At 42.4% G+C, this 27543-nt stretch overlaps 1 protein-coding gene across 2 annotated transcripts in view; it reads right to left on the bottom strand.

Moving 5' to 3' along the window:
* Positions 1-27543, bottom strand: part of EGFLAM (EGF like, fibronectin type III and laminin G domains) — a 200888-nt gene that overhangs the window by 67312 nt on the left and 106033 nt on the right. For both annotated transcript variants that reach the window (XM_050795117.1, XM_050795118.1), the window contains exon 6: positions 21846-22012. In XM_050795117.1, coding sequence (XP_050651074.1) covers positions 21846-22012 — 167 coding nt within the window. The remainder of the gene's footprint in view (positions 1-21845; positions 22013-27543) is intronic.

Genomic DNA, 27543 nt, shown 5'->3' with positions numbered 1-27543 from the left:
TCACTCACTCCTGACACATTTTAGGGACTTACAGAATGTATGGAAAATAGAAACAGTGAACTTTTGGGGTAGTTTAGGCATAATAAAAATATATGACAGCAGCATTCATCTAGGTTCTTAACAGCAAAAGTTCAGGCCCAAGGGGAGCCACACCTTTCCAGGATATTAAGGAAATCATTCTGCAGAGTGTTCCTGGAAAATAATCCACACCCAGAGCCCCTTCTGGAGCTGATGTTCCCAGTGGCTCTTCCGCATTAAGTCACTTTGGCTTGGGCTATATGCTATAAGTAAAGTCAGTCCTGCTACCCTTGCCAAAAATTGACTGAATCAGGATCTATGCCTGATCTTATAATGACCACATCCAGTCATTATACATTATGCAAGGACCTCTGAGGGTCCTTGGTGTGACAATCTGTGCTTCACGTTGGAAGGTAAGGTAGATATTCCAACCTCAGCTCCCTCCTCTCTCACCTGCTTCTGCTGTAGATACTACAGAAGTGAAGTACCGGATTTTTAAGCCCCCTTTGTTCATGGGGTGGGGGTAGGGAGAGTCATAGTGACTCCAGTTTGGGTCACTAAGATGCACGAGGACACCTGTTGGAACTTCCCAGCTTTCCGTATTTGCTTAGGCAGTGAAGGTGCTTGTGATAGCTGGAGCTGCAGCAGCTAATGCATTCCTAATTGAAACATGGTGATCAAACAGCTCAGTTAGACCCTGTCTTAGAAAATATTGAATCTAATGCTGGACATGGTAGCTCACACCTGTGATCCCAGCACTTTGGGAAGCTGAGGTGGGAAGATTGCTTGAGCCCCAGAGTTCAAGACCAGCCTGGGCAACATAGCAAGACTTCATCTCTATAAAAAATAAAGACAAGGCCGGGCGCGGTGGCTCAAGCCTGTAATCCCAGCACTTTGGGAGGCCGAGACGGGCGGATCACAAGGTCAGGAGATCGAGACCACAGTGAAACCCCGTCTCTACTAAAAATACAAAAAATTAGCCGGGCGCAGTGGCGGGCGCCTGTAGTCCCAGCTACTCAGGAGGCTGAGGCAGGAGAATGGCAGGAACCCGGGAGGCGGAGCTTGCAGTGAGCCGAGATCGCGCCACTGCACTCTAGCCTGGGCAACAGCGTGAGACTCCGTCTCAAAAAAAAAAAAAAAAAAAAAAAAAAAAAAAAAAAAAAAAAAAAAAGACAAAAATTTTAATTAAAAAAATATTGCAACTGAGTACATGCTGTGTGAGTGAGGCACAAGAGCTACTGGGTGACTTACCTAGTCGTTGGGTTCTGCATGAAGAAGGCCTGCTCAGCACCAGCCAGCACAGGAACTCAGGGGCTGCAAAGATGTGGATGGCTTCCCTTGCTCCTCCCTTTCCCCCAAATAATCTGCTGGAATCAGTCCCTTCCAATCTGAATGAATCTCATGAATGCAGCAGTTTGTTTTTATGATGGTAGGGTTGGGACTGGTGGGGGAAAGTAGCTCTAAGTACCGGCCATAGGCAGATATGTTGTTCTTTTATGCTCAGCACGTTTCACGAAACTCTTATTTGACCACAGCCTAAGAATGGCACCTCAGGCACCCAGTGACTTCCACAGCCCTCACCTCAAAGCTTCTCAGATGCCTTTATCTTTATGCACGTCCACACAGCAGAAGCGCAAACAGTGCATAACCCCTGTGGGGTGTTGCCTTTTGAAATACATAAGCCGGTCAACCAAACACACGCCACTGTGTCTCTCTCTCTCAGAGTTTCCCTTTCTAAAGATAATGGGGCCTTGGAAAGTTAAGCAGATGGCCAGAGACCAAGGTGTTATGCACCTGCTTCTCTACCACCTGCTGATGGAGGAGATACATAGGCAAAGCATAATGGGAGAAGCGACTGTGAACACAGCAGGAAAACCCAAGGCCATCTTTCCATCATGGTGTGCAAGAAATTTCAGGCTTGGAGCCTTTGTGTGTTTAGAGAATAATGAATAATAATTTACTGGCAACCTTCTGTGGCAATACTTCAGGACTGGAGGTGGGGTGGGCAGTGTAAAATTCAGACAGGTGATTAAAACATTTCTAAACAGCTGAAATGGTGGCTGACATTAGGAATTCAGTGCTATGTACACGGCAGGCACTCAATACGTATTTGTTAGACGAGTGAGTAAATTAGTGAGTGAATGTTTTCTATACGAGGCAAATCTTGCAGGGTGCTCTGCACACGGTAAATGCAAAATAAATGTTAGTTGAAAGACCCCAGTTATAATCTCATATGATCTATGTATCTAGTCAGTCATTTTCACTGGGAGTTCGGTAGCAATTGTAAACTGACTGTTAATGAGAGAAAACCATTTTCCGTAGCATCAGGAGGATATGGCTTTAAAAGGAAGCTTGCGCTTTGGCGGGTTCTCTCTCTCTCTCTCCTTCTGTGGGATAATCTGGCAGTACATAACACATTCCTTATCATTTGCACTTTTTAAAAAGAAATTTAATGGCATGTGATATGTTTATGGGACAACATTATGTTTAGAAAAAAGGTGGATCATTGGTGTTTACATATGAGTAGCTGGCGGTGGGAGCAGGTTGGGTTGGGTTGAAGAATGAATAGGAGGTTTTGAAAAAGTGGGTACAGTGATTGTAAACACAGTAACTCTAGCTTGAAGGAAGGCAGGGAGATGGGATGGTAGGTGGCAGGTTGTGAGCATATGGAGGGTCTTTCCTGTGAGTAGGGAACACACGTTTGTGTCCTTATGGGGATGATCTGCTAGAAAAGCAAAGATGAAAAGATAAATCATTTGGAGACACAGGGTAACTAACGGAAAATTGACATACGTAGTATGGTCTCCAATTGGCTCCCTAAAAAAGAGGGCTCAATTCACATCTTGCACTGAGAAATCAGGAGCTAGAACAGGGAAAGTGAGATGGCAAAGAGAGAGCAGATGTAGCTTGTCGGTGGCTCACAATCCAGTGGGGAGGGAGACTTACACTCCTACGGCTGCACAGCAAGAGGGCTGAAGCTAAGATGTGAGCACCTGAGTCTGTGGAGCTTCTCTGTTCCTTAAAGAAGCTTCACATTTGAGTACCAACCATGGTTCAGTTCTCCTTTAGGTATTCGGATGGGCGAGTTGTTCAAACCAGAGACACTTACACTCTCTCTTCTCACTCTTTAAAGACAAAGTGCTAGGAGAAAATAATCGTCCAGGCAAAATCCTATATTCAGCCTGGGCAAGATGGTGAGACCCTGTCTCTCAGAAAAAAAAATTTTTTTAATTAGCCAGGCACAGTAGCTCACACCTGTAGTCCCAGCTACTCAGTGGGGGAGCTGAGGCAGGAGGATCCCATTAGCTCAGGAGTTCCAGGCTGTAGTGATCTATGACTGCGCCACTGCCCTCCAGCCTGGGTGACAGCGAGACCCAGTCTCTACAAAAAAAAAAAAAAAAAAAAAAAAAAAGAGGCCAAGCATGGTGGCTAGCATCTGTAATCCCAGGACTTTGGGAGGCCGGGGCGGGCAGATCACCTAAGGTTGGGAGTTCGAGACCAGCCTGACCAACATGGAGAAATCCCGTCTCTACTAAAAATACAAAATTAGCTGGGCATGGTGGTGCATGCCTGTAATCCCAGCTTCTTGGGAGGCTGAGGTAGGAGAATCTCTTGAACCTGGGAGGCAGAGGTTGTGGTGAGCCGAGATCATGCCATTGCACTCCCACCTGGGCAACAAGAGCAAAACTCCACCTCAAAAGAAAAAAAAAAAACAAACCCTATATTCAATTAAATGGTTGTTCAACGGAAAGACTAAAACAAAGACATGATCACAAAGCCCGAGAGAGTTTATCACTAACAGATCTTTAAACATTTATTCAAAAGTATATTTCAAGACAAAGAAGGAAAGAGTAAGATGCGAAGAGTTGTGGGCACAGAAAGTGGTAAATCTGTAAATAAATCTAAACAAGCATTGAGTTTAAAAAATGTGGTTACTAAACAAGGTAGAACAAAAATACTGAAAAGTAACATGTAACACAAGAAGGAACTGATTTGGACTAAAGCTTCTAAGGCTCTATTGATACAGAAGGGCTGGGCTCCTGGCTAAACCCCACCCTTAGGCCTGGAACCACAGCCCTAAGTGAAAACAGCTGACCCCGTTTTTCCACCCAAATGTTGCCTTTTTGGCTTGCCTCACCCCTGTCCTGTGCCCATAACACTTCAGCTGGCAGAGCAACACGAGTGGCTGAGCAGCGAGGATACAAGCAGCTGAACGGTGAGCAGAGAAGCAACTGAGTGTTGGAGACTACAGATAGATGGATAGATGTGGCTAACTTCAGACAGTGCGGCTTTGGAGAGGGGCCTAGCCGGAGATGGCTGGGCTTCAGGGAAAGATCACCTTCCCATCCCCTTTCCAGCCTCCCTTTCCGCTGAGAGCCACCCGCCGCTCAATAAAGTCTTCTGTATTCATCACCTTTCAAACAGAGTTTGTGTGACCTGATTCTTCCTGGACACCGGACAAGAACCCGGGTGCCGAGAGGGCTGGGGCTGCCACCCTGACCCTCTACTAAGCTGGTTGGCTCTTGGCTGTCTCTGGACGGCAGAGCTGAAAGAGCATTGGCGGTAACATGCTTGGACGCTGCTGCGGGGCCCGCACAGAGCCTGCTCCACCAGGGAGGAGCGACCAGCCACTGCCAGCATTCGTTCGCTCTGGTTCCCGCACTCTTCCTCCCGCGAGCACTGGCCAGTGGTGGGCTGAGCGAAACGAGCCACTCCAGTTCCAGCCCAGGAAGGGAGTCAAGTGAACTAACCCGTCTCATCATTATTGTTTTATTATTGTTTGAGAGGAAGGTAATAGATTGTGATGAACTTTAGACTGTTTAAGTTTGAGAGTTAGCAATTTATGGATGGTAAATTAAAGAATGTATAATTTCATCCTAATACAGGGGAAGAAAGGACTAAGAAAATACAGTCAATCCTATAGAAAATAGAAAAGGGCCGGGTGTGGTGGCTCATGCCTGTAACCCCAACACTTTGGGAGGCTGAGGCAGAAGGATCACTTGAGACCAGGAGTTCAAGAACAGACTGGGCAACATGGTAAGATCCCATCTCTACAAAACAACATTAAAAGAAATTAGCCAGGCATGGTGGCACATGCCTGTAGTCCTAGCTACTTGGGAGGCTGAGGTAAGAGGATCACTTGAGCCTGGGAGGTCAAGGTAGCAGTGAGCTATGATTGTGCCACCACATTCCAGCCTGGGTGACAAAACAAGACTCCATCTCAAAAAATAATAAAAAAAATAAAGAAAATAGGAAAACAGCAGAAACAAAAATCCTTCTCTAATAAAAAATGGAAAAAGCAGAGTAAATATAATAGCACAAAATAGGACTGTAGAAATAAATAATACACGTCAGCCATTATAACTATAAATGCAATAAACTTGTCATTTAAAAAACAGCGCTTGTCACATTGGATTTAATACATTTAAGCTACATGCTGTTTCCAGAAAGTATCTAAAACATAACATACAGAAACATCAAAAGTAAAAGAATGCAATATATATTCCAGGCAATAGATAAGAGAAAGCTAGTGTACCTATATAATTACTGGACAATGTAAATGTTAAGGGGGAAAAAAGTATCATTAATGATAAGATGGTTATTAAATAATGATTAAAAGAATCACCAGGAATATAACATGATTCTAAACTCATATGCACCTAATCTCACGGCCTCACATACATATCAAGAAAAAAACTGAGAGAGGTGTAGGGAGATAGAGTGAGAAATTGTAATGTATCCTCTTAGTAATTGATAGATCAAGCTAATAAAAAATGCATAAGGATAGATAAGATTTGAACGATATTAAAAATCTTGATCAAAAAAGCTTAAACAGACTTCTGAATATAAGAGACTTGGGAATAAATAACAAAAGCTATAAAGAACTTCTGGTTCCTGCACTCTTCCTCCATGAGGAGTAGCCAGTGGTGAGCTGAGTGAAACGAGCCACTCCAGTTCCCGACCACGAAGGGGGTTGAGGGAACTAACCTGTCGCATCATTATTGTTTTATTATTGTTTGAGAGGAGGGTAATAGATTTTGATGAACTTTAGACTGTTTAAGTTTCAGAATTTTCTCCATAATGGAGAAAATTTATTAAAGTACACTAAAAGACTCTGAAGAAAATCTAGATGAGATATAATGTGGTGATTAAGTCAATGATTCTATATCACAAAGATGTCAGTTCTTCTAAAATTAGTTTATAAATACAATATAATTTTCATTTTAAAAATTCAATATATTTTCATTTTTAAAATCCCAACAGAATTTTTCATGGAATTGAAAAACTGATTCTAAAATTTCTATTGAAAAGCAGAGAATCAAGAAAAGAAAAGGCATTGTGGGCCAGGCACGGTGGCTCATGCTTGTAATCCCAGCACTTCGGGAGGCTGAGGTGGGCAGATCCAAGGTCAAGAGATGGAGACCATCCTGGACCCACAGGGTCTTTGCTTCATATCTGCTACTACTCTATTGTGCCCCCAAATACCTTTGAGCATTTGGGGGCACAACAGAGTACTTGATTTCAACTGGGGGTGATTTTGGTCCCCAAAGAATCTTATGTATTCAGAAAAAAAAATTATTTTCACTGAAAAACTTGTTTGCGTTTTTTGTTGTTGTTGTTTTTTGTTTTTTTCTCGAGACCCTGTGGGATCTGACTGCAGTAGAATGAGCCTGGGATACTGATCCTCAAACTTTCTTAACTTCTGTTGGGTTTACAACCAGGTTCCTGTGGGCCACTGTGTCACTGCACAGACTGCCTTCAGTCTAACCGCATGATTTTCACACATGTGGCTGGGACATGCAGCAGGACACAGCAGGTGTTCCTGGTCAGGAAATGTTCTCGAGGCACTAAGAAAGGCAAAGGCATCCCAGTACTTCCGGCTTATATAAGGAAATAGTTCAGGGAACGGATGAAGAAACTCCCCCCTTGCGAGTATGGGAGCAACACTCACGCTGCTCTCAAGAGGAACCAACAGAAAATGGATGAGAACAGAGTGGTGTAACCACACATGTCAGTGGGGTCTCTGCAACAGAGAGGAGGACAGGAAGTGCAAGCAAGGATCACTGGCTAGAGAGTTCCATAAATCCAACGCTCATGGTGACTGTAAGACCTTCAGAGAGTCACATAATCCGGTGGTGTCTCAGTTCCTTATCTGAAAATTGTGGAAGTCCAGCTAGGTTCTTCAATGACTCGCCAGTTTCAAAATTCTATGATTTCCATTTGGCATTCTACCTTTTTCTTTTCATGTCTGTTCTCCTTAAAGCAATATAAAATTGCCTCCTTATTCCTTCTCCTTCCTCTCCACTGAGTTCCACCACTGTAGCCACAGCAATCCTGCTTAAAATATAAGTCAGGCCATGTCATTTTGCTGCTCAAAATGTCAACATCTTGACCTTTAATTTTGAATAAGATTCAAAGTCTTCATCAGGACCTATAAGGTTTGACATGCTCTGACCCCTGGCAAACTTTCTGACCTCACCTCCTATCATTCTTCTCACTCACCATGTTCCCGCCATGTGCGCCTCTTTCTGTGAGCTTCCAGTGTCCTCTGGGCTCTCACCCCAGGACCTCCGCATTTGTCACTCCCTCTACGTAGAGGGATTCTGCTCAAATCTCTCTTTGAGAGAAGCCTTCCCTGATAGCCTATCCCAAGCAGCAGCTCCCACTATCCTCTACACCCTCTTAGCCCTTTACTTTTTCCCCTTTTCACTTATCATTACCGATGATATTATTTATATAATGTAATTTGATACAGACTTATTTCACAGACTCTCCCACAGATATACCTCATGAGGGCAGAGACACTATTGATCTTGTTTACTGCTAAAACCCCAGCATCCAGAAATTACCTGGGCATAAACAGGCATCAAATATACATTTGGGAAACTGTGTGAATACGTGCTTAAACAAGTGAAATAATCAATGTAGAGTCAGAAATTAGGTTCTTTACTTTCTTGAACATCACCCAGTTTTCAGGAGTGATGTTAGGAAAAAAAAAAAAGGCCTGACAAATTTATATCACCCACTTTTCTAATTTTCATTGTTCTAATTATTTCTGAATTTGCCAGCTCTTTATTTCATTTTATTTTGGAAAGAAATGTACTGTACCAGTTTTTTGCATCATTTGGACACAGCATTATAAATAAAATGTTATAAACGCCAAAGGTCGCTGAAGAAATATCTGTTTTTGTTTGAGGACGTTTGGTTGCAACAGAAAAAAAATCTAAAATTAGTTGCCCTCTCCCATGTTGGTTGGGACTTTGAACCATAGAAGGTGCCCTCTATCTGATGCAATCTAATAGCGCTGCTCTCAAGGTCAACCACTTCAGGTGACTCCAGACTGAGCCGTTAAGGGCTCTTCCGGCTCTGTAAGTCTGGGAACTACTGCCATCTGCTGGATGACTGTTGGTACTTCCTCCTGAGCAGCTGTGCCTGGCGGGCCCCAGCACTCCCTAAGGATCCTGTGATCAACATCAGTGATGGGAGAGATGATCCATGGGGCCAAAATGCAGACATAATCACATTTTAAAATATGGTAGATGCTTGGATTAGAGTTCAAAAGCAGCACTAATCTATGTTCTAAGACAGGCCTCTTGGCTCCTCATACCAGTGGGAATTAGAAGCTAGTATCACCAAAAAATTCCAACTGGGGCTCAGATTTAGAGATAGAGCCTTACAGCAGCTGACTTATTTTTCCTTTTGAAAAAACATTTTTATCTCAAAATGTATACATGAATATTATGTGTTAATAAGAGATTAGTGCAACATAGGCTATTGGTTAAATTTGTGAAATAGCAGGCAAGACACTTGGGTTCAGAATACCATCCACTTGCTGATCAGCTGTGTATGTCAGTCTATCCAACTAGAAACTAAGGGAGAAATAATGGTGCTGGCCCACTCTGTTTCAAAAAGATACCAGAGGGTAGATGAACTTGGCCAACCAAAAGACAAGTAAGGTTACCATCAAGAGGCCCAGCTTTGTTTACACCAGTGAAGCAATCCAAATGTCCATCAATGAGGAATTAGTTCAATAAATGTGGCACGCCTTTATAATGGAATATGCTGTTACTAAATTTTATGATGTATGCCTATATTCATTTGTATTTATATATGTATACAGTATTTTGTTGTACAGAAAATGTATATGTACTATGATTTCGTCATTGGATTAAAAAAATTATGGAAGATATTATCTGCCAAAATTTTAATAGTGACTATATCTAGATGCTGAGGTTAAAGATAATTTTCATTTTAATATTTTTTATGTTGCCTGAATTTTTTCACTAACAATAAGCATTATAGAGCACAATATCCTCTTCACTTAGTGATAACAAAAATACCATTTCTGTTTTGCAATTATTGCAATGGTTTCCTTACTTTCCCTATTTTTGCCCTTACCACTCTATATTCTACTAAGAGTAATTTTGTTAAAATCTTAGTAAGGTCTTTTCATTCCCCTGATTAAGCACCCCCAACCCTCCCAGTCTTATCCCTCTCTGAGAAAAAGCCAAATCAAATGGGTTCCAGTGGGCTCCAGGTCCCTAACCAGCATCCACTAACTGTGCCCTCCCTCTCTAACCTCATCTCCTTCGACTTTTCTCCCCCAGAACTCCCTTCTCTGAACACTCTTGAGGAATTGAATCTTTAGACAAAAGGAATCTCACTAATTTTAGGAATCAAGTGGCAGATTCTGGACCAGAACCCAGTTTGGTGATTACCTTTTCATACTTGATGCCTAAAATTCCTCTGTCCTTCTCCACCCTGCCCTGTGCCCTGGGAAGCTGACCTGCCTGGCGGGACTTGTGTCCTGCCCATTAGGAAGCACCAGCAAGAAAGAAGACAGAGGAAAAAGAGTCACAGTGTTTCTCTAACTTCTACCCTATGAGGTTGTCACGGGACACATGTCTGAAGGTCACAGCTCTTGCAGGATGGCCCTCCTTGCTCCCAATTAGCACATGACCAAGCTTTTGCAAACAGTCCCCTCATTAAACTTGCTTCAAATCATCCAAGTACTTTTGCCTCTATTTTGTGCCAGGAGCCTGATGAGATCCCTAGAAAAGTCATCCCACAGTTGCTTCTCATTTATATTTGTCCATACGTGTTTCATATTTGGTTGCATTATCAGATGAGATCCATGAAACTCAACCAGCATGCACTGCGTCCCTCCTATGTCTGTCACTGTGCTAAGCTGATTTCATAGACCTCCTCTCTTTGTGCTGAACAACAACTGTGACCCTACTCTTTCATCAAAGAGCTGAAATGATTCCAGAAGTTAGGTGCTAAGAAATGATTCCAATGAAGAACTATATAAAAGCAAGAAATGCTCCAAAGGAAAGAAGAGAAAAGATTAGCCATGACACTATGAGTGTGAAGGAAAGAGAACAAAATGGATAATAAAGTAAATGAAAGGAAACAAAGCAAAAATAGGCAGGATACTTGTGCATGGATATGTGTGTGGATATCACCTCAATATATTAATGTTTAAAAATCAATTGAGTGGAATAAACAGTACATAGTTGCACATTCTGTGGCCATGAAATATCAGCCGACTGATTGAGCAGATGCTCCAGTTGAAATCAGAGCACCGTGAGTTCCTTTCCTTTGAAAACTTACATTCCCTTATCATTTGCTTTACTCTCTCTTCTCTACCTAGCCAGAGGGGGTAAAATATCAGTGTCCTGATTATAAGTAAATGTATGATAATGTAAGATGCACAAAGGCCTCAGAAGAGCAATTAATAGGTATTTAAACAGCAAAGTGAATCATTCCCCGTAGAGCCAATAAAGTTGTGCAAATGAACGTTGCTCAGATTTACATGCATGGAGGCATCAGCAAATCAATAGAGCGATTGCCATGGAGGACACCCTGAATGTAAAATCACGTCTGAAGTTATATTCATGCTCAAATGCAAACTGAAAGTGCAGGTTTGTCTAGGCTATGAGTGAAACAAAGCATTTATCACTCCTCCTGTTCCCTTTTTCGTCTCACGTTCTAAAGATTTACAAAGCCATGAAGCTCACTGAGGTATTGGCCTATCCCATGCTCCTGTAGTAATGCCTAGCAAAGGAACCTCCCCCTCAGTTTGCTTTTTCTCTTTCTCCAATGTCACCAGCACAACCCTGTTCCAAAGCAATTGGAATGCAGACTCTCCAGGTCTCTTCTTTAAGAACATTTATGTGAAAATTAAATCACCGAGAGCCCTATCAAGGGAACAAGTTCATTAGTATGCGCTAATTGATTCCTTAAAAGCTTGATAAAATTGCTATCTAAAAGGGGATTTACCAAATTTCCTGAACAATTTCTTGAAAATTTAGGGAAAAATACCCCAACAGTATAGTACAGAGGTCAGTAAACTCTGGCTCACGGGCCAAATCCAGCCTGCTTTCTGTTTCTGTAACAGCAGTTTTTACATTTTCAGAGGTTGGGGAAAAAGTTTAAGAATAATAATTTCTTGTGACACATAAAACTTACATTCAAATCTCAGTGTGCATAAATAAAGTTTTATTGGAATACAGCCATGCATAATTATTTATTGGATGACTGCTTTCCTGCTATGACAGCAAAGTTGGCCTAAAAATCCTAAAATATTTACTATCTTGCCCTTTATAGAAAAATTTGCTGACCGTTGTCTAAGTAAATGGTTATTTTTGGGAAGACTAAAAACAAACAAAGCTAGCAGCGTGATACTGTAACTCTAGACTTTTTTTTCTTTTTTTCCTTTGCCTGAGTCTAGAATGTGCTTAAGTAGTAAGCGACATGAAATTTTATTGTTACCAGAGCTTATGACTTGCAGTTTTAATTCTCTGACATCTGATCACTACAGTCTTTTAAAACTAAGCAACCAACTGAAGGAGTTCAGGAAGTGTCCCCCCAACACAAGCCGCTTTACTGTGCTGATTGCCTCACACTGAGGGCACCCGGGGAGCAGCAGATTCACGGAGGGGCTTTCTTTTATCTGCCTGAAGACTGATCCGCCAAAAGGAATGCAATTGCCAAGGGATCCCCTCCCCGGAATCTCATTACCGGGGAAGATTAACTCCTATCTCTGGAGGGAAGACTGGGGGTTACCACCACACCCAGACAGATTGTCATGGGCTCTCTGTCACCTATTCTTCAGAGGACCCATTCATCATTTACTTTCTCCTATGTTCTCTACCTCCTTCCTCCGCGTCTACAAGCTTCTAGATCCCACTGAGTTTGGGGGTATTCACTTTTTTTTCCTTGGAAGCCCCTGTGCATATAAGAAATGTGTGTACCTTTTCTCCTCTTACTCTACCTGCTGTCCGTTTATTTCATGTACTCAGTTATTAAACCCTCTGTGGGCAGAGGGAAAGTCTTCCCTCCCGACACAATCAAGCCCCATCCTAATGATTCTGTTGGACCTAACGCAGAGGGCTTCCTCCATTCTGCCACTTCCCAGTGAGGAAAGTTTTTGTTCTTGTACTTCTGTTTCTGAATTCTGGCATTCTGATGTCTTCCCGTTCCAAGAACAGAGCTCAGGGCCTGGAGTCTAAAGAAAAAGCTACAGAACCCCCAGCGGCTGCCCCTGTCAGTTACACCATCCTTCAGTAACTATGCCTGGAGGGAACATCTATTAACATCTCCTTCATCTTGAAGAGTGGTCAGATGCCTTAACCTCTGTTCTACTTGTGTTTTCCTAAAATAACCCTGAGAAGTAGAAAATATCACCTATCTCAGGCATTACTGCACCCATTTTAGAGATGAGTAAGCTGAGGCCCAGAGATACTAAGTGGCTTTTCTGAGGAGGTCCCGTAGCAAGGTGGTAAGAGGACAGTTTTCCTGGACCTCAGACCCAGATTTGTCGGCCAGATTCTGCCCCTTGCAAAGGTACAGATGTTTGGGGGCAGTGAAGAGCGTATAGGTTGCCAAGAACTTTTCATAGGTATGGATTGAAAGAGGCTGCAGCTGTATGGAAGCTGCTAGAGAGTGCTAATAAGTCATGGGGACTTTGGAGCACTTCCTGATTGCTTCCTAGCCATCCCCAGCACATACCACTACCTTCTGTCTCCACTTGCTTCCCCTCTGCTCACTGCTGAAGCCAATTCAGGGGCATTGCCGCCAAATAGGAGGCCTCGCTTGCGAACAGGGATAAGGGAGATCTATTCTGTGGCTCTACGACAACAGGTACCCAGGGACCCTAGCATGCTGTAGCTGGTCTCCAGGCAGACAGGCAATGAAAAACAGGGGCCCAAATCTCAGAGCAAAAACTAGGCAAAAGCCAGACTCACACATGGACCCTTATGGGACAACGGGTTTACACAACCAATGACAGCTGTACTAAGGAAGCAGGAAGGTGTAGAGAAGAAAAGAAGGGTGAGATGGGAGGGTGCTGGAGAACAGCATGGAATCAGATTTACTGTAGAAATCTGATTTGGGCTGGGTGCGGTGGCTTACGCCTGTAATCCCAGCACTTTGGGAGGCTGAGGCAGGCAGATCACCTGAGGTTGGGAGTTCGAGACCAACCTGACCAATATGGAGAAACCCTGTCTTTACTAAAAATACAAAATTGGCCGGGCGTGGTGGCACATGCCTATAATCCGAGCTACTAGGGAGGCTGAGGCAGGAGAATCGCTTGAACCCGGGAGGCGGAGGTTGTGGTGAGCCGAGATCATGCTCCTACCTGGGCAACAAGAATCAAACTCCGTCTCAAAAAAAAAAAAAAAAAAGAAATCTGATGTAAGCCACAGGGAGTCTGTCTCAGCTCAGTGGAAGAGTATGTTTCTGAAACTGTAGAAGAAAACAGATTATAGGGAGAACAGTATGGTAAAAATCAAACCAAAACAAAACATCTCTCATACTTCCCTATGTAATCTCTGAGGATCTGAGACCATAATTAGCCTTATTAAGAGAAGGAGGGAAAAATAGTCTAGAAATGTTAATGCATATTATAATGATCAAGTAAGAAAACAGGGGTAAAATGAGGGCTTGGTTTGAAAGAGGGTTAGAAAATGTCTCTCCCTTCATCAACCCCCTATCAGCAAACTGTACTCTTTTTAGCACTAGAATCTCACCTTTACAGCCTTGAATTTAAATTCACTGGGCTTGCTCTCTTCCTTCCTTCTTTCCTTCCTCCCTCTTTTACTCTATTTGCTTACCTTTTCCTTATTTATGCCACATTGCAATTCTGGGAGTTCACTTTTGCCTACGAACCTTGCCAGTGGGAAATTCACTTTTGGCCTATGTGGGTTTCCAGAACAACTGTTTCCTTTCATCTTGTCTTTGAATTTCCCATACAGTAGCAGTAGGGCGTTATCCAATCACCAAAGTAGTCACAGACTCTTAGCTAGTTAAGTCACTCATTTACGTACTCAATAAATACTTACTGAGTGCAGACCTTGTCTAGGGTATTGAGAACACAACGTTGACGGCTAGGAGTGGTGGTGCCTATAATCCCAGCACTTTGGGAGGCAGAGGCGGGAGGATCACCTGAGGTCAGGAGTTCCAGACCACCCTGGCCAACATGGTGAAACACCATCTCTACTAAAAATAAAAATAAAAAAATTAGCTGGGCATGGTGGCAGGCACTTGTAATCCCAGTTACTCAGGAGGCTGAGGCAGGAGAAGCGCTTGAACCTGGGGGGCGGAGGTTACAGTGAGCTGAGATCGCACCACTGCAGACTGGGTGACAGAGCAAGACTCTGTCTCAAAAAAAAAAAAAAAAGAGAACACAACGTTGAACAAGTTATTCCAGCTCCAATATAGACCTTATCCTAGAGAGGAGATACAGACAATACGATGCAAAAAATAGATTCAGGCAGTGAAAGTGCTATGGAGAAAATAAACCAGGGTATTAGGCTGAGACCATAGAAGCCTGGGGTTGGGCACAGTGGCTCAGGACTGTAATCCCAGCACTTTGGGAGCCAAGCAGGAGGATCGCTTGAGCCCAGGAGTTTGAGACCAGCCTGGGTAACATGGTGAAACCTTGTCTCTACAAAAAATACAAAAATTAGCCAAGCATGGTTGTGTATGCCTACAGTCCCAGCTACTCAGGAGGCTGAAGTGGGAGGATCACTTGAGCCTGGGAGGTGGAAGTTGCAGTGAATGAACATTACGGCACTGCACTCCAAGACCCTGTCTCAAGAAAACCAGAAGCCTATCTGAGAAAGTGACATTTGAGCTAGGATCTGAAAGGAGAAAGGGAGGAGGCTGGCGGCATGATCATAGAAAGATCTGAGGGAAGAGAGTTCCAAGCCCAGGAAACAGCAGGTGCCAAAGTCCCGAAGCAGAAAAGTGCAAAACGGCCTTTGCTGGGAAGAGAAACAATATTATCTACTAGGAACGGATCTAAGGACACCAATTCACTTCAGTGAAGAATGTATTTGCTCTTTCTCTGTCTATACCATGAGGATAGTACCCTAGAAATTAAGTGGTTTTGGTGGTTAAGACCAAGTTCTATTCCTAGGAGAAGTTATATAATCCTAGAGTTGATTATACATGTAACTTATTTTTAATTAAATTCCCATTTTTGGAAAAAAGAAGAAAGGCACGTGACTTTTTTACTTCTGCCATTTCTATTATTTACCATTCATGTCCTTTTTACTGGCTTTCATTCTACTTGATGAAAGAATGTACTCAACAAGCTTCAAGCTTGGTAATTGGTGGCCAGTGGATGCAGTGAATACATTTTTTACAAATCCCCCAGTTCTGCACGCCAACTGCCTGATTTACCAGATCAAAAGGAAACTATAATGATGCTGGTGTTTCTTTCTTGCAGGGAAAAAAAAATACAGCAGGATGGGAGTAAGGAATGAGAGATCATGATTTGGGTCTTCTTTGTATTTCCTCTTGGAAACAAAACAGGTGCTGATTTGTGTGGAATGCCTCCCAGGAGAAGATGGATGTACATGTAGATGCATCATTATTATTCAAGGTCACCAAAATGATCCTAGCTCTCATTAGAGGACCTAGACATCAAAGTTTTTTTTTTCTTCCTATTCTACTTATAATGTTGTGAAGCTGGAACTAGATGTTGTCACTGCACAAACTTCTCAACATTGTAGTGGAACCACCAACACCATCCTCCTTTCTCACTTCAGCTAAGTGCCAGTTAATGATAATACTGGGCCCTGGCTTTCATTAACTACCAGCACAAGAGCAACTAAGATCTTCCAATTGCCCCATTAAGCAATTAAGTTGCTAATAGTGTCTGGCATTAATAGGCCCAGAGAGAAGTAAAAGCTTCCCCAGTTAGTAGGGCTGAAGAGTTATCTTTTCTTATAAAAGAGTTTAGCCCTAAGATAAACAGGCCACAGAGGACCCCAGGGAGTGGCCTGTGTCCTGGGTGGGATCTCAAGGTTCCCACTGGGCACTTAGCCTCAAGGGTCTCCTTGAACATTGTGTTGTGAAGGTGGCTGTTCAAGGAGCAAAGTGGGCATCGAATCAAGTCAATATTCATGGAGACAGAGAGGAGTGAGAGGAACGAGAATGGGGTAAGCCCAACATGTAGAAATACTGATCTCACAAATGGAGAGTGGTGTTCAAAACGTTTCTCTGTCTTGATTTGGGACTAACTAATCTAAGGGGCTGCCAGCTGTAAAATACTAGGGCTATACTAATGCATACGGGTTGACTTTCAATCAACATATATGTTTTACTCATATTTCTGTATGTGCAATTTACCTTATGAGTTTTTAAACCAAAAGCAAATGTAACAAGAACAAAAATAGACAAATGGGACTTAAACTAAAAAGTTTCTGCACAGCCAAAAAAAAAAAAAAAAAATCAACAGAGTAAACAGACAACCTACCAAATGGGAGAAATATTTTCAAATCATGCCTCTGAAAAAGAACAAATATCCAGAATCTATGAGGAAGTCAACTCAAACAAGAAACAACCCCATTAAAAAGTCGGCAAAGGACACTGAAACCCCCTTTGCAAAAATTATAACAGGAAATTATGACAGTGAAATAGATCAGAATCAGTTGATTCCATCTTGCTTTTAACCTTTAAGCTGTCTTTATTCATTCCTGGGCGTAGGCTGAACTAACCTTGGGAAGGAATTCAGTTTATGGTTTGACTCTGAAACAAAACTGGTAACAGCCCTTTCCCAAAAAGATCCCCTTCTTGACTGGGGATCGGTCAGCCTTTGTAGAACTAACAAACTAGCTACAAGATTAGAAATTACAGTTTAGGAATCATGCAGCCTCTGGCTCTAAGAGTTTGAGCCTCCCCAAATCGCTCCTGGGGATAACATCACTATTGTAAAACCTAAAATCAGTGCTTGAGATATTTTGCAGACCTTGTACTGGATGGATCAGCTGACACCACCCTGTCTGGTAATCTGGCTCAACCAGTTCTATGATCCCACCCAGGAAGAGAAGACAACATGACCACCTCACTTCAGTCCCCGAGGATTCCATCTCCAACCTGAGCAATCAGCATTCCACATTTCCTGAGCCCCTACCCAGCAAATTATCTTTAAAAATTCCGATCCCCAAATGCTCAAGGAGACTGATTGAGTAGTAATAAAACTCTGGTCTCCTGCACAGCTGGCTTTGTGTGAAAGACTCTTTCTCTATTGCAATTTCCCTGTCTTGAAAAATAGGCTCTGTTTAGGCAGCCGGAAAGGTGAACCATTGGGTGGTTACAACATGAACAGATATTTCTCAAAAAATGATATACAAGTGGCCAAAAACTCATGAAAAAATGGTCAGTATCACTAATCATCAGAGAAATGCAAATTAAAACCACAATGAGATATCTTACACCAGTCAGAATGACTAGTCGAAAAAACACTACTCTGAATAAATTTGTGAGGCCAGGATGGTATTTCTACACTTTGGGCTTATCTCATCCTCACTCCTCCCCTTCCCCACCATCTACATGAATGTTTACTTGACTTGATGGCAACTTTGCTACCAGCTGTTGGCATGAATGTGGAGAAAAACGTAGGCTTATACACTGTTTGTGGGAATGCAAATGAGTACAATCTCTATGGAAAACAGTATGGCGATTTCTCAAAGAACTAAAAATATAACTATCATTGAGCCAGCAATCCCACTACTGGGCATCCACCCAAAAGAAAAGAAATCATTGTATGAAAAAGACTCCTGCACTTGCATATTTATGAAGCACTATTCACAATAGCAAAGTCACGGAATCAACCTAAGTATCTATCAAAATTTGATTGGATAAAGAAAATATGGTATACATATACCATGGAATATTATGCAGCCATAACAAAGAACAAATTCATGTCCTTTAAGCAACATGAATGAAACTGGAGGTCATTATCCTAAGTGAAATAACTCACAAACAGAAAATCAAACACTGCATGCTCTCACTTACAAGTGGGAACTAAACAATTGGTACACGGGGACATAAAGATGGAAATGACAGACACTGGGGACTCCAAAAGGCAGCGGGGAAGTTGGGAGGAGGAGGGTCTTGAAAAATTACTTCTTAGGCACAATGGTCACTATTTGCCTGATGGGTACACTTGAAGCTCAAACCTCACCATTGTGCAATATATCCATGTAACAAACCTGCACATGTACCCTGTGAATCTAAAAATTAAAAACAAAAACAAAAGCAACTTTTAGAGGTTTTATTCTGTGTTGTCAGAGTCTCCTTAGTCCATATATTCCACATGGACTATTCTCTGTCTTTCATTAATTGTTGACGTTAACCATTCTCACATTACTTTGCATTAGAAGAATAATCTTCTCTATATACATCTCACTCACGGAAGCAGCTTCACAGTCAGCCAAACCCAAGTTCAAATCCTACCTTTACAATGATCAATCTTGCCAAAATACATTACCTTTCAAAAACTCAATTTTTTTTTTTTTTTTTTTGAGACGGAGTCTCGCTCTGTCACCCAGGCTGGAGTGCAGTGGCCGGATCTCAGCTCACTGCAAGCTCTTCCTCCTGGGTTTACGCCGTTCTCCTGGCTCAGCCTCCCAAATAGTTTTTTGTATTTTTTAGTAGAGATGGGGTTTCACCATGTTCGCCAGGATGGTCTCGATCTCCTGACCTCGTGATCCGCCCGTCTCGGCCTCCCAAAGTGCTGGGATTACAGGCTTGAGCCACCGCGCCCGGCCCAAAAACTCAATTTTTTTAATCCGTAAAAAGGGGACACTATCCCCCCAGCACAGTGTTTCTGTGAGGATTAAATGGGTTTTGCAGGTAAACGGCACAGCACAATGCCTGGCTCATAGTACACCTTCCCAGTGGTAGCTCTGATATTATTTTGTATTATTTGAAATTTATTAATTTGAAGTAATTTGTTAATTAGTTAAATTGTTATTAATTTAGCACTAATTAGATAGTGCTATTTGATAATTAGGTAATTTTATGTATGGGAAAAGCATGTTTTGGAAGCAAAATAATAGTCTAAACCAATACCAAAATAAAAAATATAAATATATCCCAGAATAAAGGGTTTTCCAAAATATCAGAAATGACCAGAGAGAAAAACCACAATTGAAATACTAATTATAGCACATGCTTTTGTATTCACGAAACAGGGGATCTAATAAGTTTTGTTATTCTGATCTGAGTAACTGTGTATACCTAGAAGCAGTAAAATTATGTCTATTTAAGAAAGTTTCATAACAGAATTTTCACTGACTTAGCATGGTTTTGTCCAGCTTCCCCACCCACAATTACTTTGAAATTTTAAAATTTTACTTCACATAACAGGCCAATTATAATAAAATCTTACAGATCTGTAAAACACTTTCACATAACTTATCCACTTAATCCAGAAAAGCAGAATCCAGCAATGGGGAAATTAGAATCAGAAACTCTAAGACCAGATCAGTGTTTCCATTAAAAAAGAAGCAGTATGAGGCCGGGCACCATGGCTCACGCTCGTAATCCCAGCACTTTGGGAGGCCAAGGAGGGTGGATCACAAGGTCAGGAGTTCGAAACCATCCTGGCCAAAGAGACTGGCCTGGCCAACATAGTGAAATTCCGTCTCTACTAAAAATACAAAAATTAGCCAGGCATCGTGGTGGGTGCCTGTAATACCAGCTACTCGGGAGGCCGAGGCAAGAGAATTGCTTGAACCCAGGAGGCGGAGGTTGCAGTGAGCTGAGATCACTGTACTCCATTGCACTCCAGCCTGGGCGACAGAGCGAGATTCTGACTCAAGGAAAAAAAAAAAAGCAGCAGCAGCAGGAGCAGCATGAGAGGTGACCCAACCCACCCATTCTTCCCTGACTCCAGTCTCTATGCACACATCTAAATCGGCACGTGCTTGTTGTATCTCATCTTTATTCTACGTTCTTGACTCTATGGAGAAGGAGAAGCTAAAGGATAGACTGAAGGAGGTGAGCCTGGAGCAGCTCACAAAATGGGAGCAGGAGTGCCATGGGGAGGGCAGGTGGAGACACAGCATCAAATGGCTGCTCACTTTGTAGTGCAAAAAGACGGACTCAGTGTTTCAAAGTACTGTCAGCCCTAGCTCCTGTTATTCCACAAAGTTCAGCCAAAGAGTAATCAAACAAGGCCTTCCTTTAAATTGAATCGTTAACATTTCTTCCAGAAAGAAGGCTGTCAGCCCTTGGCATGTGGCTTGAAAGTTTAAGCTTCTAAATTCTAAAGAAGAAGAGTGAAAACATTTGTTTGTCTGGGTGGTCAATAGTACTTATCGGGTGCACGAGCATGTGCATCTGTGTGTGCATGTGCGTGTGTGCGTATGTGTATGTGCGCGTGTGTGTGTTTTGGAGTATAGCCTCCCTATATAACCCAACAATTTAATTTGACAAAAGGCGACCCGACATTCAAGGTTAGGGTAGGGGTTGTTTTCAAAGGAGCCAAAATTCCTCAGATTTGGGGAACCTCCTGAATCTCTACCCCTGAACACAGCAGTGACCCTGGATGTCAGCTGTGTGGGTGCTTTGTGAGGAGAGGAGTTTATTCAGCTCCGCCAACCAATAAAAACAGGGCTTCATGTTGGCGGGTTAAGCCAGCTACCAGTGCTGGCTCCTTTCTGACAGCACCTTTTCAGGGTAAAGAGGACCCAGAGGAGCACCAGGCCCTACCGGAGGAATGTATTGGCAACACTGAAAAGATCTGAGCCTTCAAACAAAAAAGTGCCAACATTTCCGTTTTCAGTTGTCCCTACTATACATGGTTCTAGGTTTATGGAAATATACCCTCCACTCCCCAAATACAAAAAACCTCTAAACTGGACTGGGCTTGCCAAAGTGGTCTAAGCCCTTGCCAATCCAAGAATGGTTCTTGGCATCGTGTGGGAGTTTGTTAAAACCCAGACCAAAACCAGAATCTGACTTTAACAAAACCCCCAGGTGATTTGATGAACACTGGCCCAAGCGTCCCCTAGGCACTATGAGAACTTACACCATTGGCTACAGCCACAGCTCCCTGTCAGCGCTCAACTTCTTTGATACTCCTCGACCATCATTCAGAGGAGTTAATGTTGTTTGAACATCCTTTATTTTCAGGCAAACACAAACCCTGAAGCCTCCAGGGGCCTTAGTTTTTTCTCCTATGGTTCTAAGATTAACTCGTTTTCTCAAAATATGAAAAGGAGGGGGAAGGCTGCACATCATTTTGCTATATGGTCTGTTGTGTGACTGTGAAAGAAAACTGACCTCAAACTTCCCAAGGATGCAACAAAAATAAATCCTCTGCTGACCTCCAGGACATAGAAACAGCCTGTGTCCCTCTTGACAGCCTCTAACTTCCAAAGGGCTGGGAAAACCGCAGGAGGAAAGCCTGGGGTTAGTCCTTTTCCAGGCTGTCCTTCTGCACGGCATCCAGGTCAAGCCAGTCTTCATGAGGCACGCCCAGATAGGCAGCTCCCTGGGTCCCTCAGAAGGGCCCTGGTACTCACAGAGGGTCCGGATGATGTCGCTGGGCCAGCTGCGGGGGCTGGGGCCATGGGAATTCATTGCCCTCACGGCAAACTGGTAGTTGGTATCTGGATCGAGGCCCCTGATAACCATGGAGTCCATCTGGATCCGCTCATGGATTAAGGTCCACCTCTTGTCGAAATCTGGCCTTTATTGATTAGAGAAAAAGAAGAAGCAGTAGTTCAGAAATACCAGAGTGAAGGGAAGCTAGCTGGCTGTGTAAACTAACAGCATTTGAACTCTGGAAGCAATACTCATAAAAGTAAGTTAACATTTCCTATCTGAAATTAATCCTGATTTGAAATCACAAGTCATCATTTGGAAGCCCCTGCCGATAAAAACAAGGAGATTATTTTTAGGGTCAGTTTTAAACACTGCTTAAAGACCATCCGCTTTTCCTTGTAAGGCCCTCGCTATGATGAAAAGATCTTCACGTAGGAATTCACTTTCAAGGACTCTGCTTTCCAGATGTTCACAAACAATCCTCCCTTTGGCAGTCCCCATCCCCAGAGGTCAGAAGAACACAGATTCCGTCTATTCACAATCTGTTCACAAAATAAATATAAGTTTTATAGGGTGACTAATTGCATGAATTGTCATGGGAAAACCCAAGAAGAATCTGTTCACGGACATTCTTAGTCTTAACGAATTACACAGCTAGGCCAATGTGCTGAATTTTTACATGTCCTTTGGAGGACCCTTCAGAGAAGGCAGACCTTTGCTTAGAGCTCCCGTCTGGGAGGTAATAAACAGAAGGCGGGAGGATGAGCTCTGGAGTTCAAATCCTGACTCTCCTACTTACTAGCTGCTACTCGATTCCTTTAAGACTCAGTTTTCCCATCTGTAAAATGAGAATAATAAAAGGACCTACCCAGCCTAGTACCTGGCATCAAATTGTAAACACTCAGCAGGTACCAGCCATTATGCAAGGGACTTATTCACAAAACGAGTAACTTATAGCTGCCTGCTTACTCTATACCTGCATGATCCAATACGGTACCACTACCCCATGTGATAGTCAGTCAGCACTTGAAATGTGTCTGAATTGAGATGTGCTATAATGTAAAATGTACACTGGATTTTAAAGAAAAATAAAAAGAATGTGAAATATCTGAGTAATTTTTATATGGGTTATATGTTCAAATGAGTATATTTTGGATACAGTGGGTTAAAATATATTACTGAAATTAATTTCATTTCTTTCTTATTGTCCTTTAAGTGCCACTCTTAGAAAACGTAAACTTTCACATAGGCTTGCATTGTATTTCTACTGGATAGCTCTGCTCTATGTGGACATCCTAGCTGAAGGGGAGAAAAAAAAGAACATTCCAGGTAATAAGAACTACAAGATAAAAGTTGGAAATAATTGTGCATGGCCTGAGGACAGTGTGAATGGTCTAAGGGGAGTACAGGCTTTGTGCTAATAACATCAAGGGCTTTCCATCTACCAAGCACCCTTCTAACTCATTTACTGCTCACAAATGCCCTATGTAGAAGGTACTAATATTAAACACCCCCACCTTTTTTTTTTTTTTTTTGACAGATAAGGGAACTAAGGCACTGAATGGGTAAGTAACTTGCCCAAGGTCATATAGCTGATAAATGGTGAGGCCAACTTGGATTGGTAAGATGAGGTTAGATTTAGAAGACCCTTAATACTGGATGAAAAACTGGAGTGATGGCGGGTGAGAGGCAATTCCCCATCCCTTTGCTTGCTCCCTGGCCGCCTCTCAGGTGTTCTGTTGTTAAACACCTCTGCCCACAGCTATTTAGAGGAAGGCAGGAAACAAAAAAGTTCTGTTTGTCTTTGATGAGCAACTTACCAGGCAAGGAAAGAGACTCATTTTGCTAAAAGAAGATTCCGGGGTGAACAGCTAATTTCCTTAATATGAGCTCGCCCAGTTTTTCATTAGCAGGAACTATTGAAAGCCCGATGGAGTCCTTATGCCCGGTAAATGATGCTTCCTCAAGCTTACTGAGCTGGGAGTAGTGTGTTAATGTGTTTGGAAAAGCAGAGTTCACAGGGTATGCCCATGGAGGAAGCAGGGCTGGTTTCTCTTTCCTGATGTTCTTTCCCCAAAGATGGAATTCTCATGTAAACTAACTTTATCATCAAAGAGAAAACCTCGGTGAGTGGAAGGAAACACATTTACAAACTCAAATTAGAACAAAATCGCTTCGCAGAGGAAAACCACAGGGGATATCTAAAAGTAAAGTCAGAAAAGATGTGATCTTTAGATAAAACTCTCCTGTTATCCTTTGCTAAGCTTCCCTTGTGATATTTATAGAGGAAATAACCCATATCTATTCTCACAGTCTGCTGTTATTTACCCAGGACTACCTGCAAATACCTGCAACAATCTTTATGTAAAAACTACAGCAAAACAAAAAGGAGATGATTTTGTACATGTCCATTGAATGCAGAAAAGAAAAACTCTAATTTCCAGCAAATAAGAGATTGAAATCATTAGCATTTATTTTTATTCTATAGAGTGAGAGAGATGAGCTCATGCAGATTGAATGCCAGTTGCAAACCTTTAACATTTTGCCTCTGATTTTGTCATGAGTTTCTTATTTGAATGTTTTTAAAGTCTCTTGAGGTACAAAAGTACAAAGGTGAGGCCAAGAAAGAGACGACCAGGCAAAAATATTGTCTTAAATCATCTTCCAAAACAGCTTTATCTTTTTTTTTTGACTGAAAAAAATCACTTTATCCTAACTACAAAGTTGTTGGTCAGATCACTATAGCAACACTATCTTGGCAATGTATTCAACAATGAAAAGGCCAGAGGGTGAGAAGTTGACTGAGAATGGGCTGCCACCCCCGAGGAACAGGTGGACACCTGGCCAACTGGTGGGGTGGCTTAAGCCTGTAATCCCAGCACTTTGGAAGGCTGAGGTGGGAGGATAGCTTGAGCCCAGGGGTTCAAGACTAGCCTGGGCTATGTCTTAATTATGTTTGACTATGACTATGTTTAATTTAAAAAAAAAATTAGCCAGGCATGGTGGTACACGCCTATAATCTCAGCTAGTAAGGAGGCTGAGGTGGGTGGATTGCTTGAGCCCAGTAGTTCAAGACCAGCCTGGGCAACATAGTAAGACCTTGTCTCTACAAAAAGCTTAAAAAAAAAAAAAGTTGGGGGTGGGAGGATTGCTTGAGCTTGGGAGGTTGAAGCTGCAGTGAGCTGTGATCACACCAATGTACTCCAGCCTGGTGACAAAGTGAGACCCTGTCTCAAAAAGAAAAACAACCTCGACAACAAAAAACATGGGCAGTCACCAGCAGGGCCTACACTTCAAGCATTTTGCCAAGTAGTGAGATAGGGTTGGGCCAGGCACCCTATACCTCAGGAGATCAGTGGCTCACCTTTGGAAGGTTACTGTACAGGGGACTTCAGATGGGGAATAGAGAATGCAACCAGCAGTGGGTACTCAAAACCCAATTCATCAATTCACTTAATCAGGGCTCACTCACTGGTTCATTTTGCTACTTACCAATGGCATTGTTAGCATTGTTACAATCCAACCTGGCTATCAGAGCTGGGTGAAATCTTAGAGATAATTTGGTCCAAGTGTCTGAGGGCTCTCAGAAATTGTATGCAAGATTTTACACATGAACACATTTCATTTTTCTAAGTAAAGGGTCCTTCACTTTTATCAGATTCTCAAAGATAAAATTATGATCCCAAAAGCTTTGAGAGTCACTGATCTGACCCAGTCTCTCATTCTACCCACATGGTCACTGAAGAAAAATAATTTACGCAAAGTCACAGAACTACTGGGTGGTATATCTTTCTGTTTTAATTCCTTTCTTGAAGTGCTCTGACTACCTTGCCCATTGCCAATCTCAACCTTAGTGAGCGATCATTTTTCTTGATACTATCAAATCCCATAGGTGGCTGCAATGGGCTAGTCGATTGGTAGATGACGTATGATTATCAACCAGGCACCCAACACAAAAGTTATATTCCAGGAGGCTCCAGGGAAGTATAAGCACAGTTCCATTTTCAGGGAGTTTATAACCTAATAAACTGGGGATATAATACATCTGAGCATCAGTGCAGAAACAGTACCTCTAAGGACCAGCAGGAAGCCAGCGCAAAATAGCACATTTCAAGAACTGTATTTGAATAGGTCACTGTGAACTAGAATCCTGAGGGAAGTCTAAGTCCCAGAATCCACATCCTAGGGAGACATGGTTCTCTACGTTGATCACTGGGCAGAAGTTGCTCTTGATCACTGGGCAGAAGTTGCTCTAGATCTATCTCCACTTGATACAGAATCCAAAGAGTGGGTACTGCTGGCTTAGGTGGAGGAAACTTAGTAAGGATAGGATGGTGTCTTTACATAAGAGACAGACAAATTAAGATGGTGTGGAAAGCTTCTGTGTTTTCCATGTTGGACTAAGAGGCCCAGTGGTTTCTTACAGAGAAGCCAATGGCAGGAAAACCTTTTGATGTCCATTAGGAATGACTGACAATGAAGCTGACTGCCTTGGAAGGGATGAGCTGTGCCTCGATGACTATATTAAAGCAAAACTGGGTGGTCCTCAATCAGGGATGATAATGTAACAAGTGACTTCCTGATCAGGGTGGGAGCTACTTAATTCAGCATCTCTGACCTTGACTCATAGTAAGTAATACATTTTTCCATAGTAAATATACCTATGCACATGAATATGTATATTATATATGAGTACAAAGCTGAAAAAAGTTTCAATAAAAAATATTTAGCTTTACTACCTTATTCATGTTTCTCCTTTCTCTCCTTTTCTGTTCTTTTCTACTTCTTTAAAAAAACAAAATGCTGGTAAAGGACCACTAAATTGATCTTGCCCCTCACTGAAGTGCTGTGGCCCATAATTTGAAACACACTGCACTAAACTTTTCCTCCTAGAATACCTTAGATGGCATTTCCAACTCTACAATTCCAAAAATAAAGAAAGCGGGTGTCATTAGCCCCTGAGAGGAATCTGTTCCTTGAACTTGAATTCAATACCAACACATGGCAAATGAAGCCTGTTCAACCTCAAACATGCTCTGGATTTATCACATATCAGAGCTGTTTTTGAATGATCCACAGTAAGATATACACTGGACATTGTGACCCAGTAAACACCACACACACACACATACACCTGAAAAAAGTTTCACAAAATGATTCTCCTTTTTACTGTGCGTGAGAGCCTGTGGTATTCTCTTTTCTATCCTATTTCACCGCTCGGTTTGAGAACTGTTCCAGAAAGACGGAGCTGAGATGAAGAGTGAAGCTCAAGCATGTCATAGACGTTAACTAGGAAATTGCTAAAACTGGTTAAATCCTGCTAGGAAAATACTTTTGAGAGTGGAATTTGTTGGAGCAGGAAACTGTCCTCTAGAGGATACAGCAGAACGTCCAGAATAGCCTTGACAGTAGAGGCCACTCTACTGGCCTTAAGAGGGAGGGGACCAGAAGCCTAATTGTAGCACAACAGACACCTGTGGCTTCCTTCTTTCCACATCGAACCTACCAACCCACAATGGGATGCTTTCTGGAAGATGCGGGGTTACTTGATGGCTCCCTCCCTAAGTATTTTCTCTCACATTATTCCTTCTAAGCATCATCTCGGAAACAGAATTAAAAAGACTTTCCTCCAGACAATCCCATGCCTTGAATCTGATTCTACTACCACACTGATTA

The sequence above is a fragment of the Macaca thibetana genome, chromosome 6 (assembly GCF_024542745.1).
Source record: "Macaca thibetana thibetana isolate TM-01 chromosome 6, ASM2454274v1, whole genome shotgun sequence".
Taxonomy (NCBI): Eukaryota; Metazoa; Chordata; class Mammalia; order Primates; family Cercopithecidae; genus Macaca; species Macaca thibetana.
This window is presented reverse-complemented; position numbering and strand designations above follow the sequence as displayed.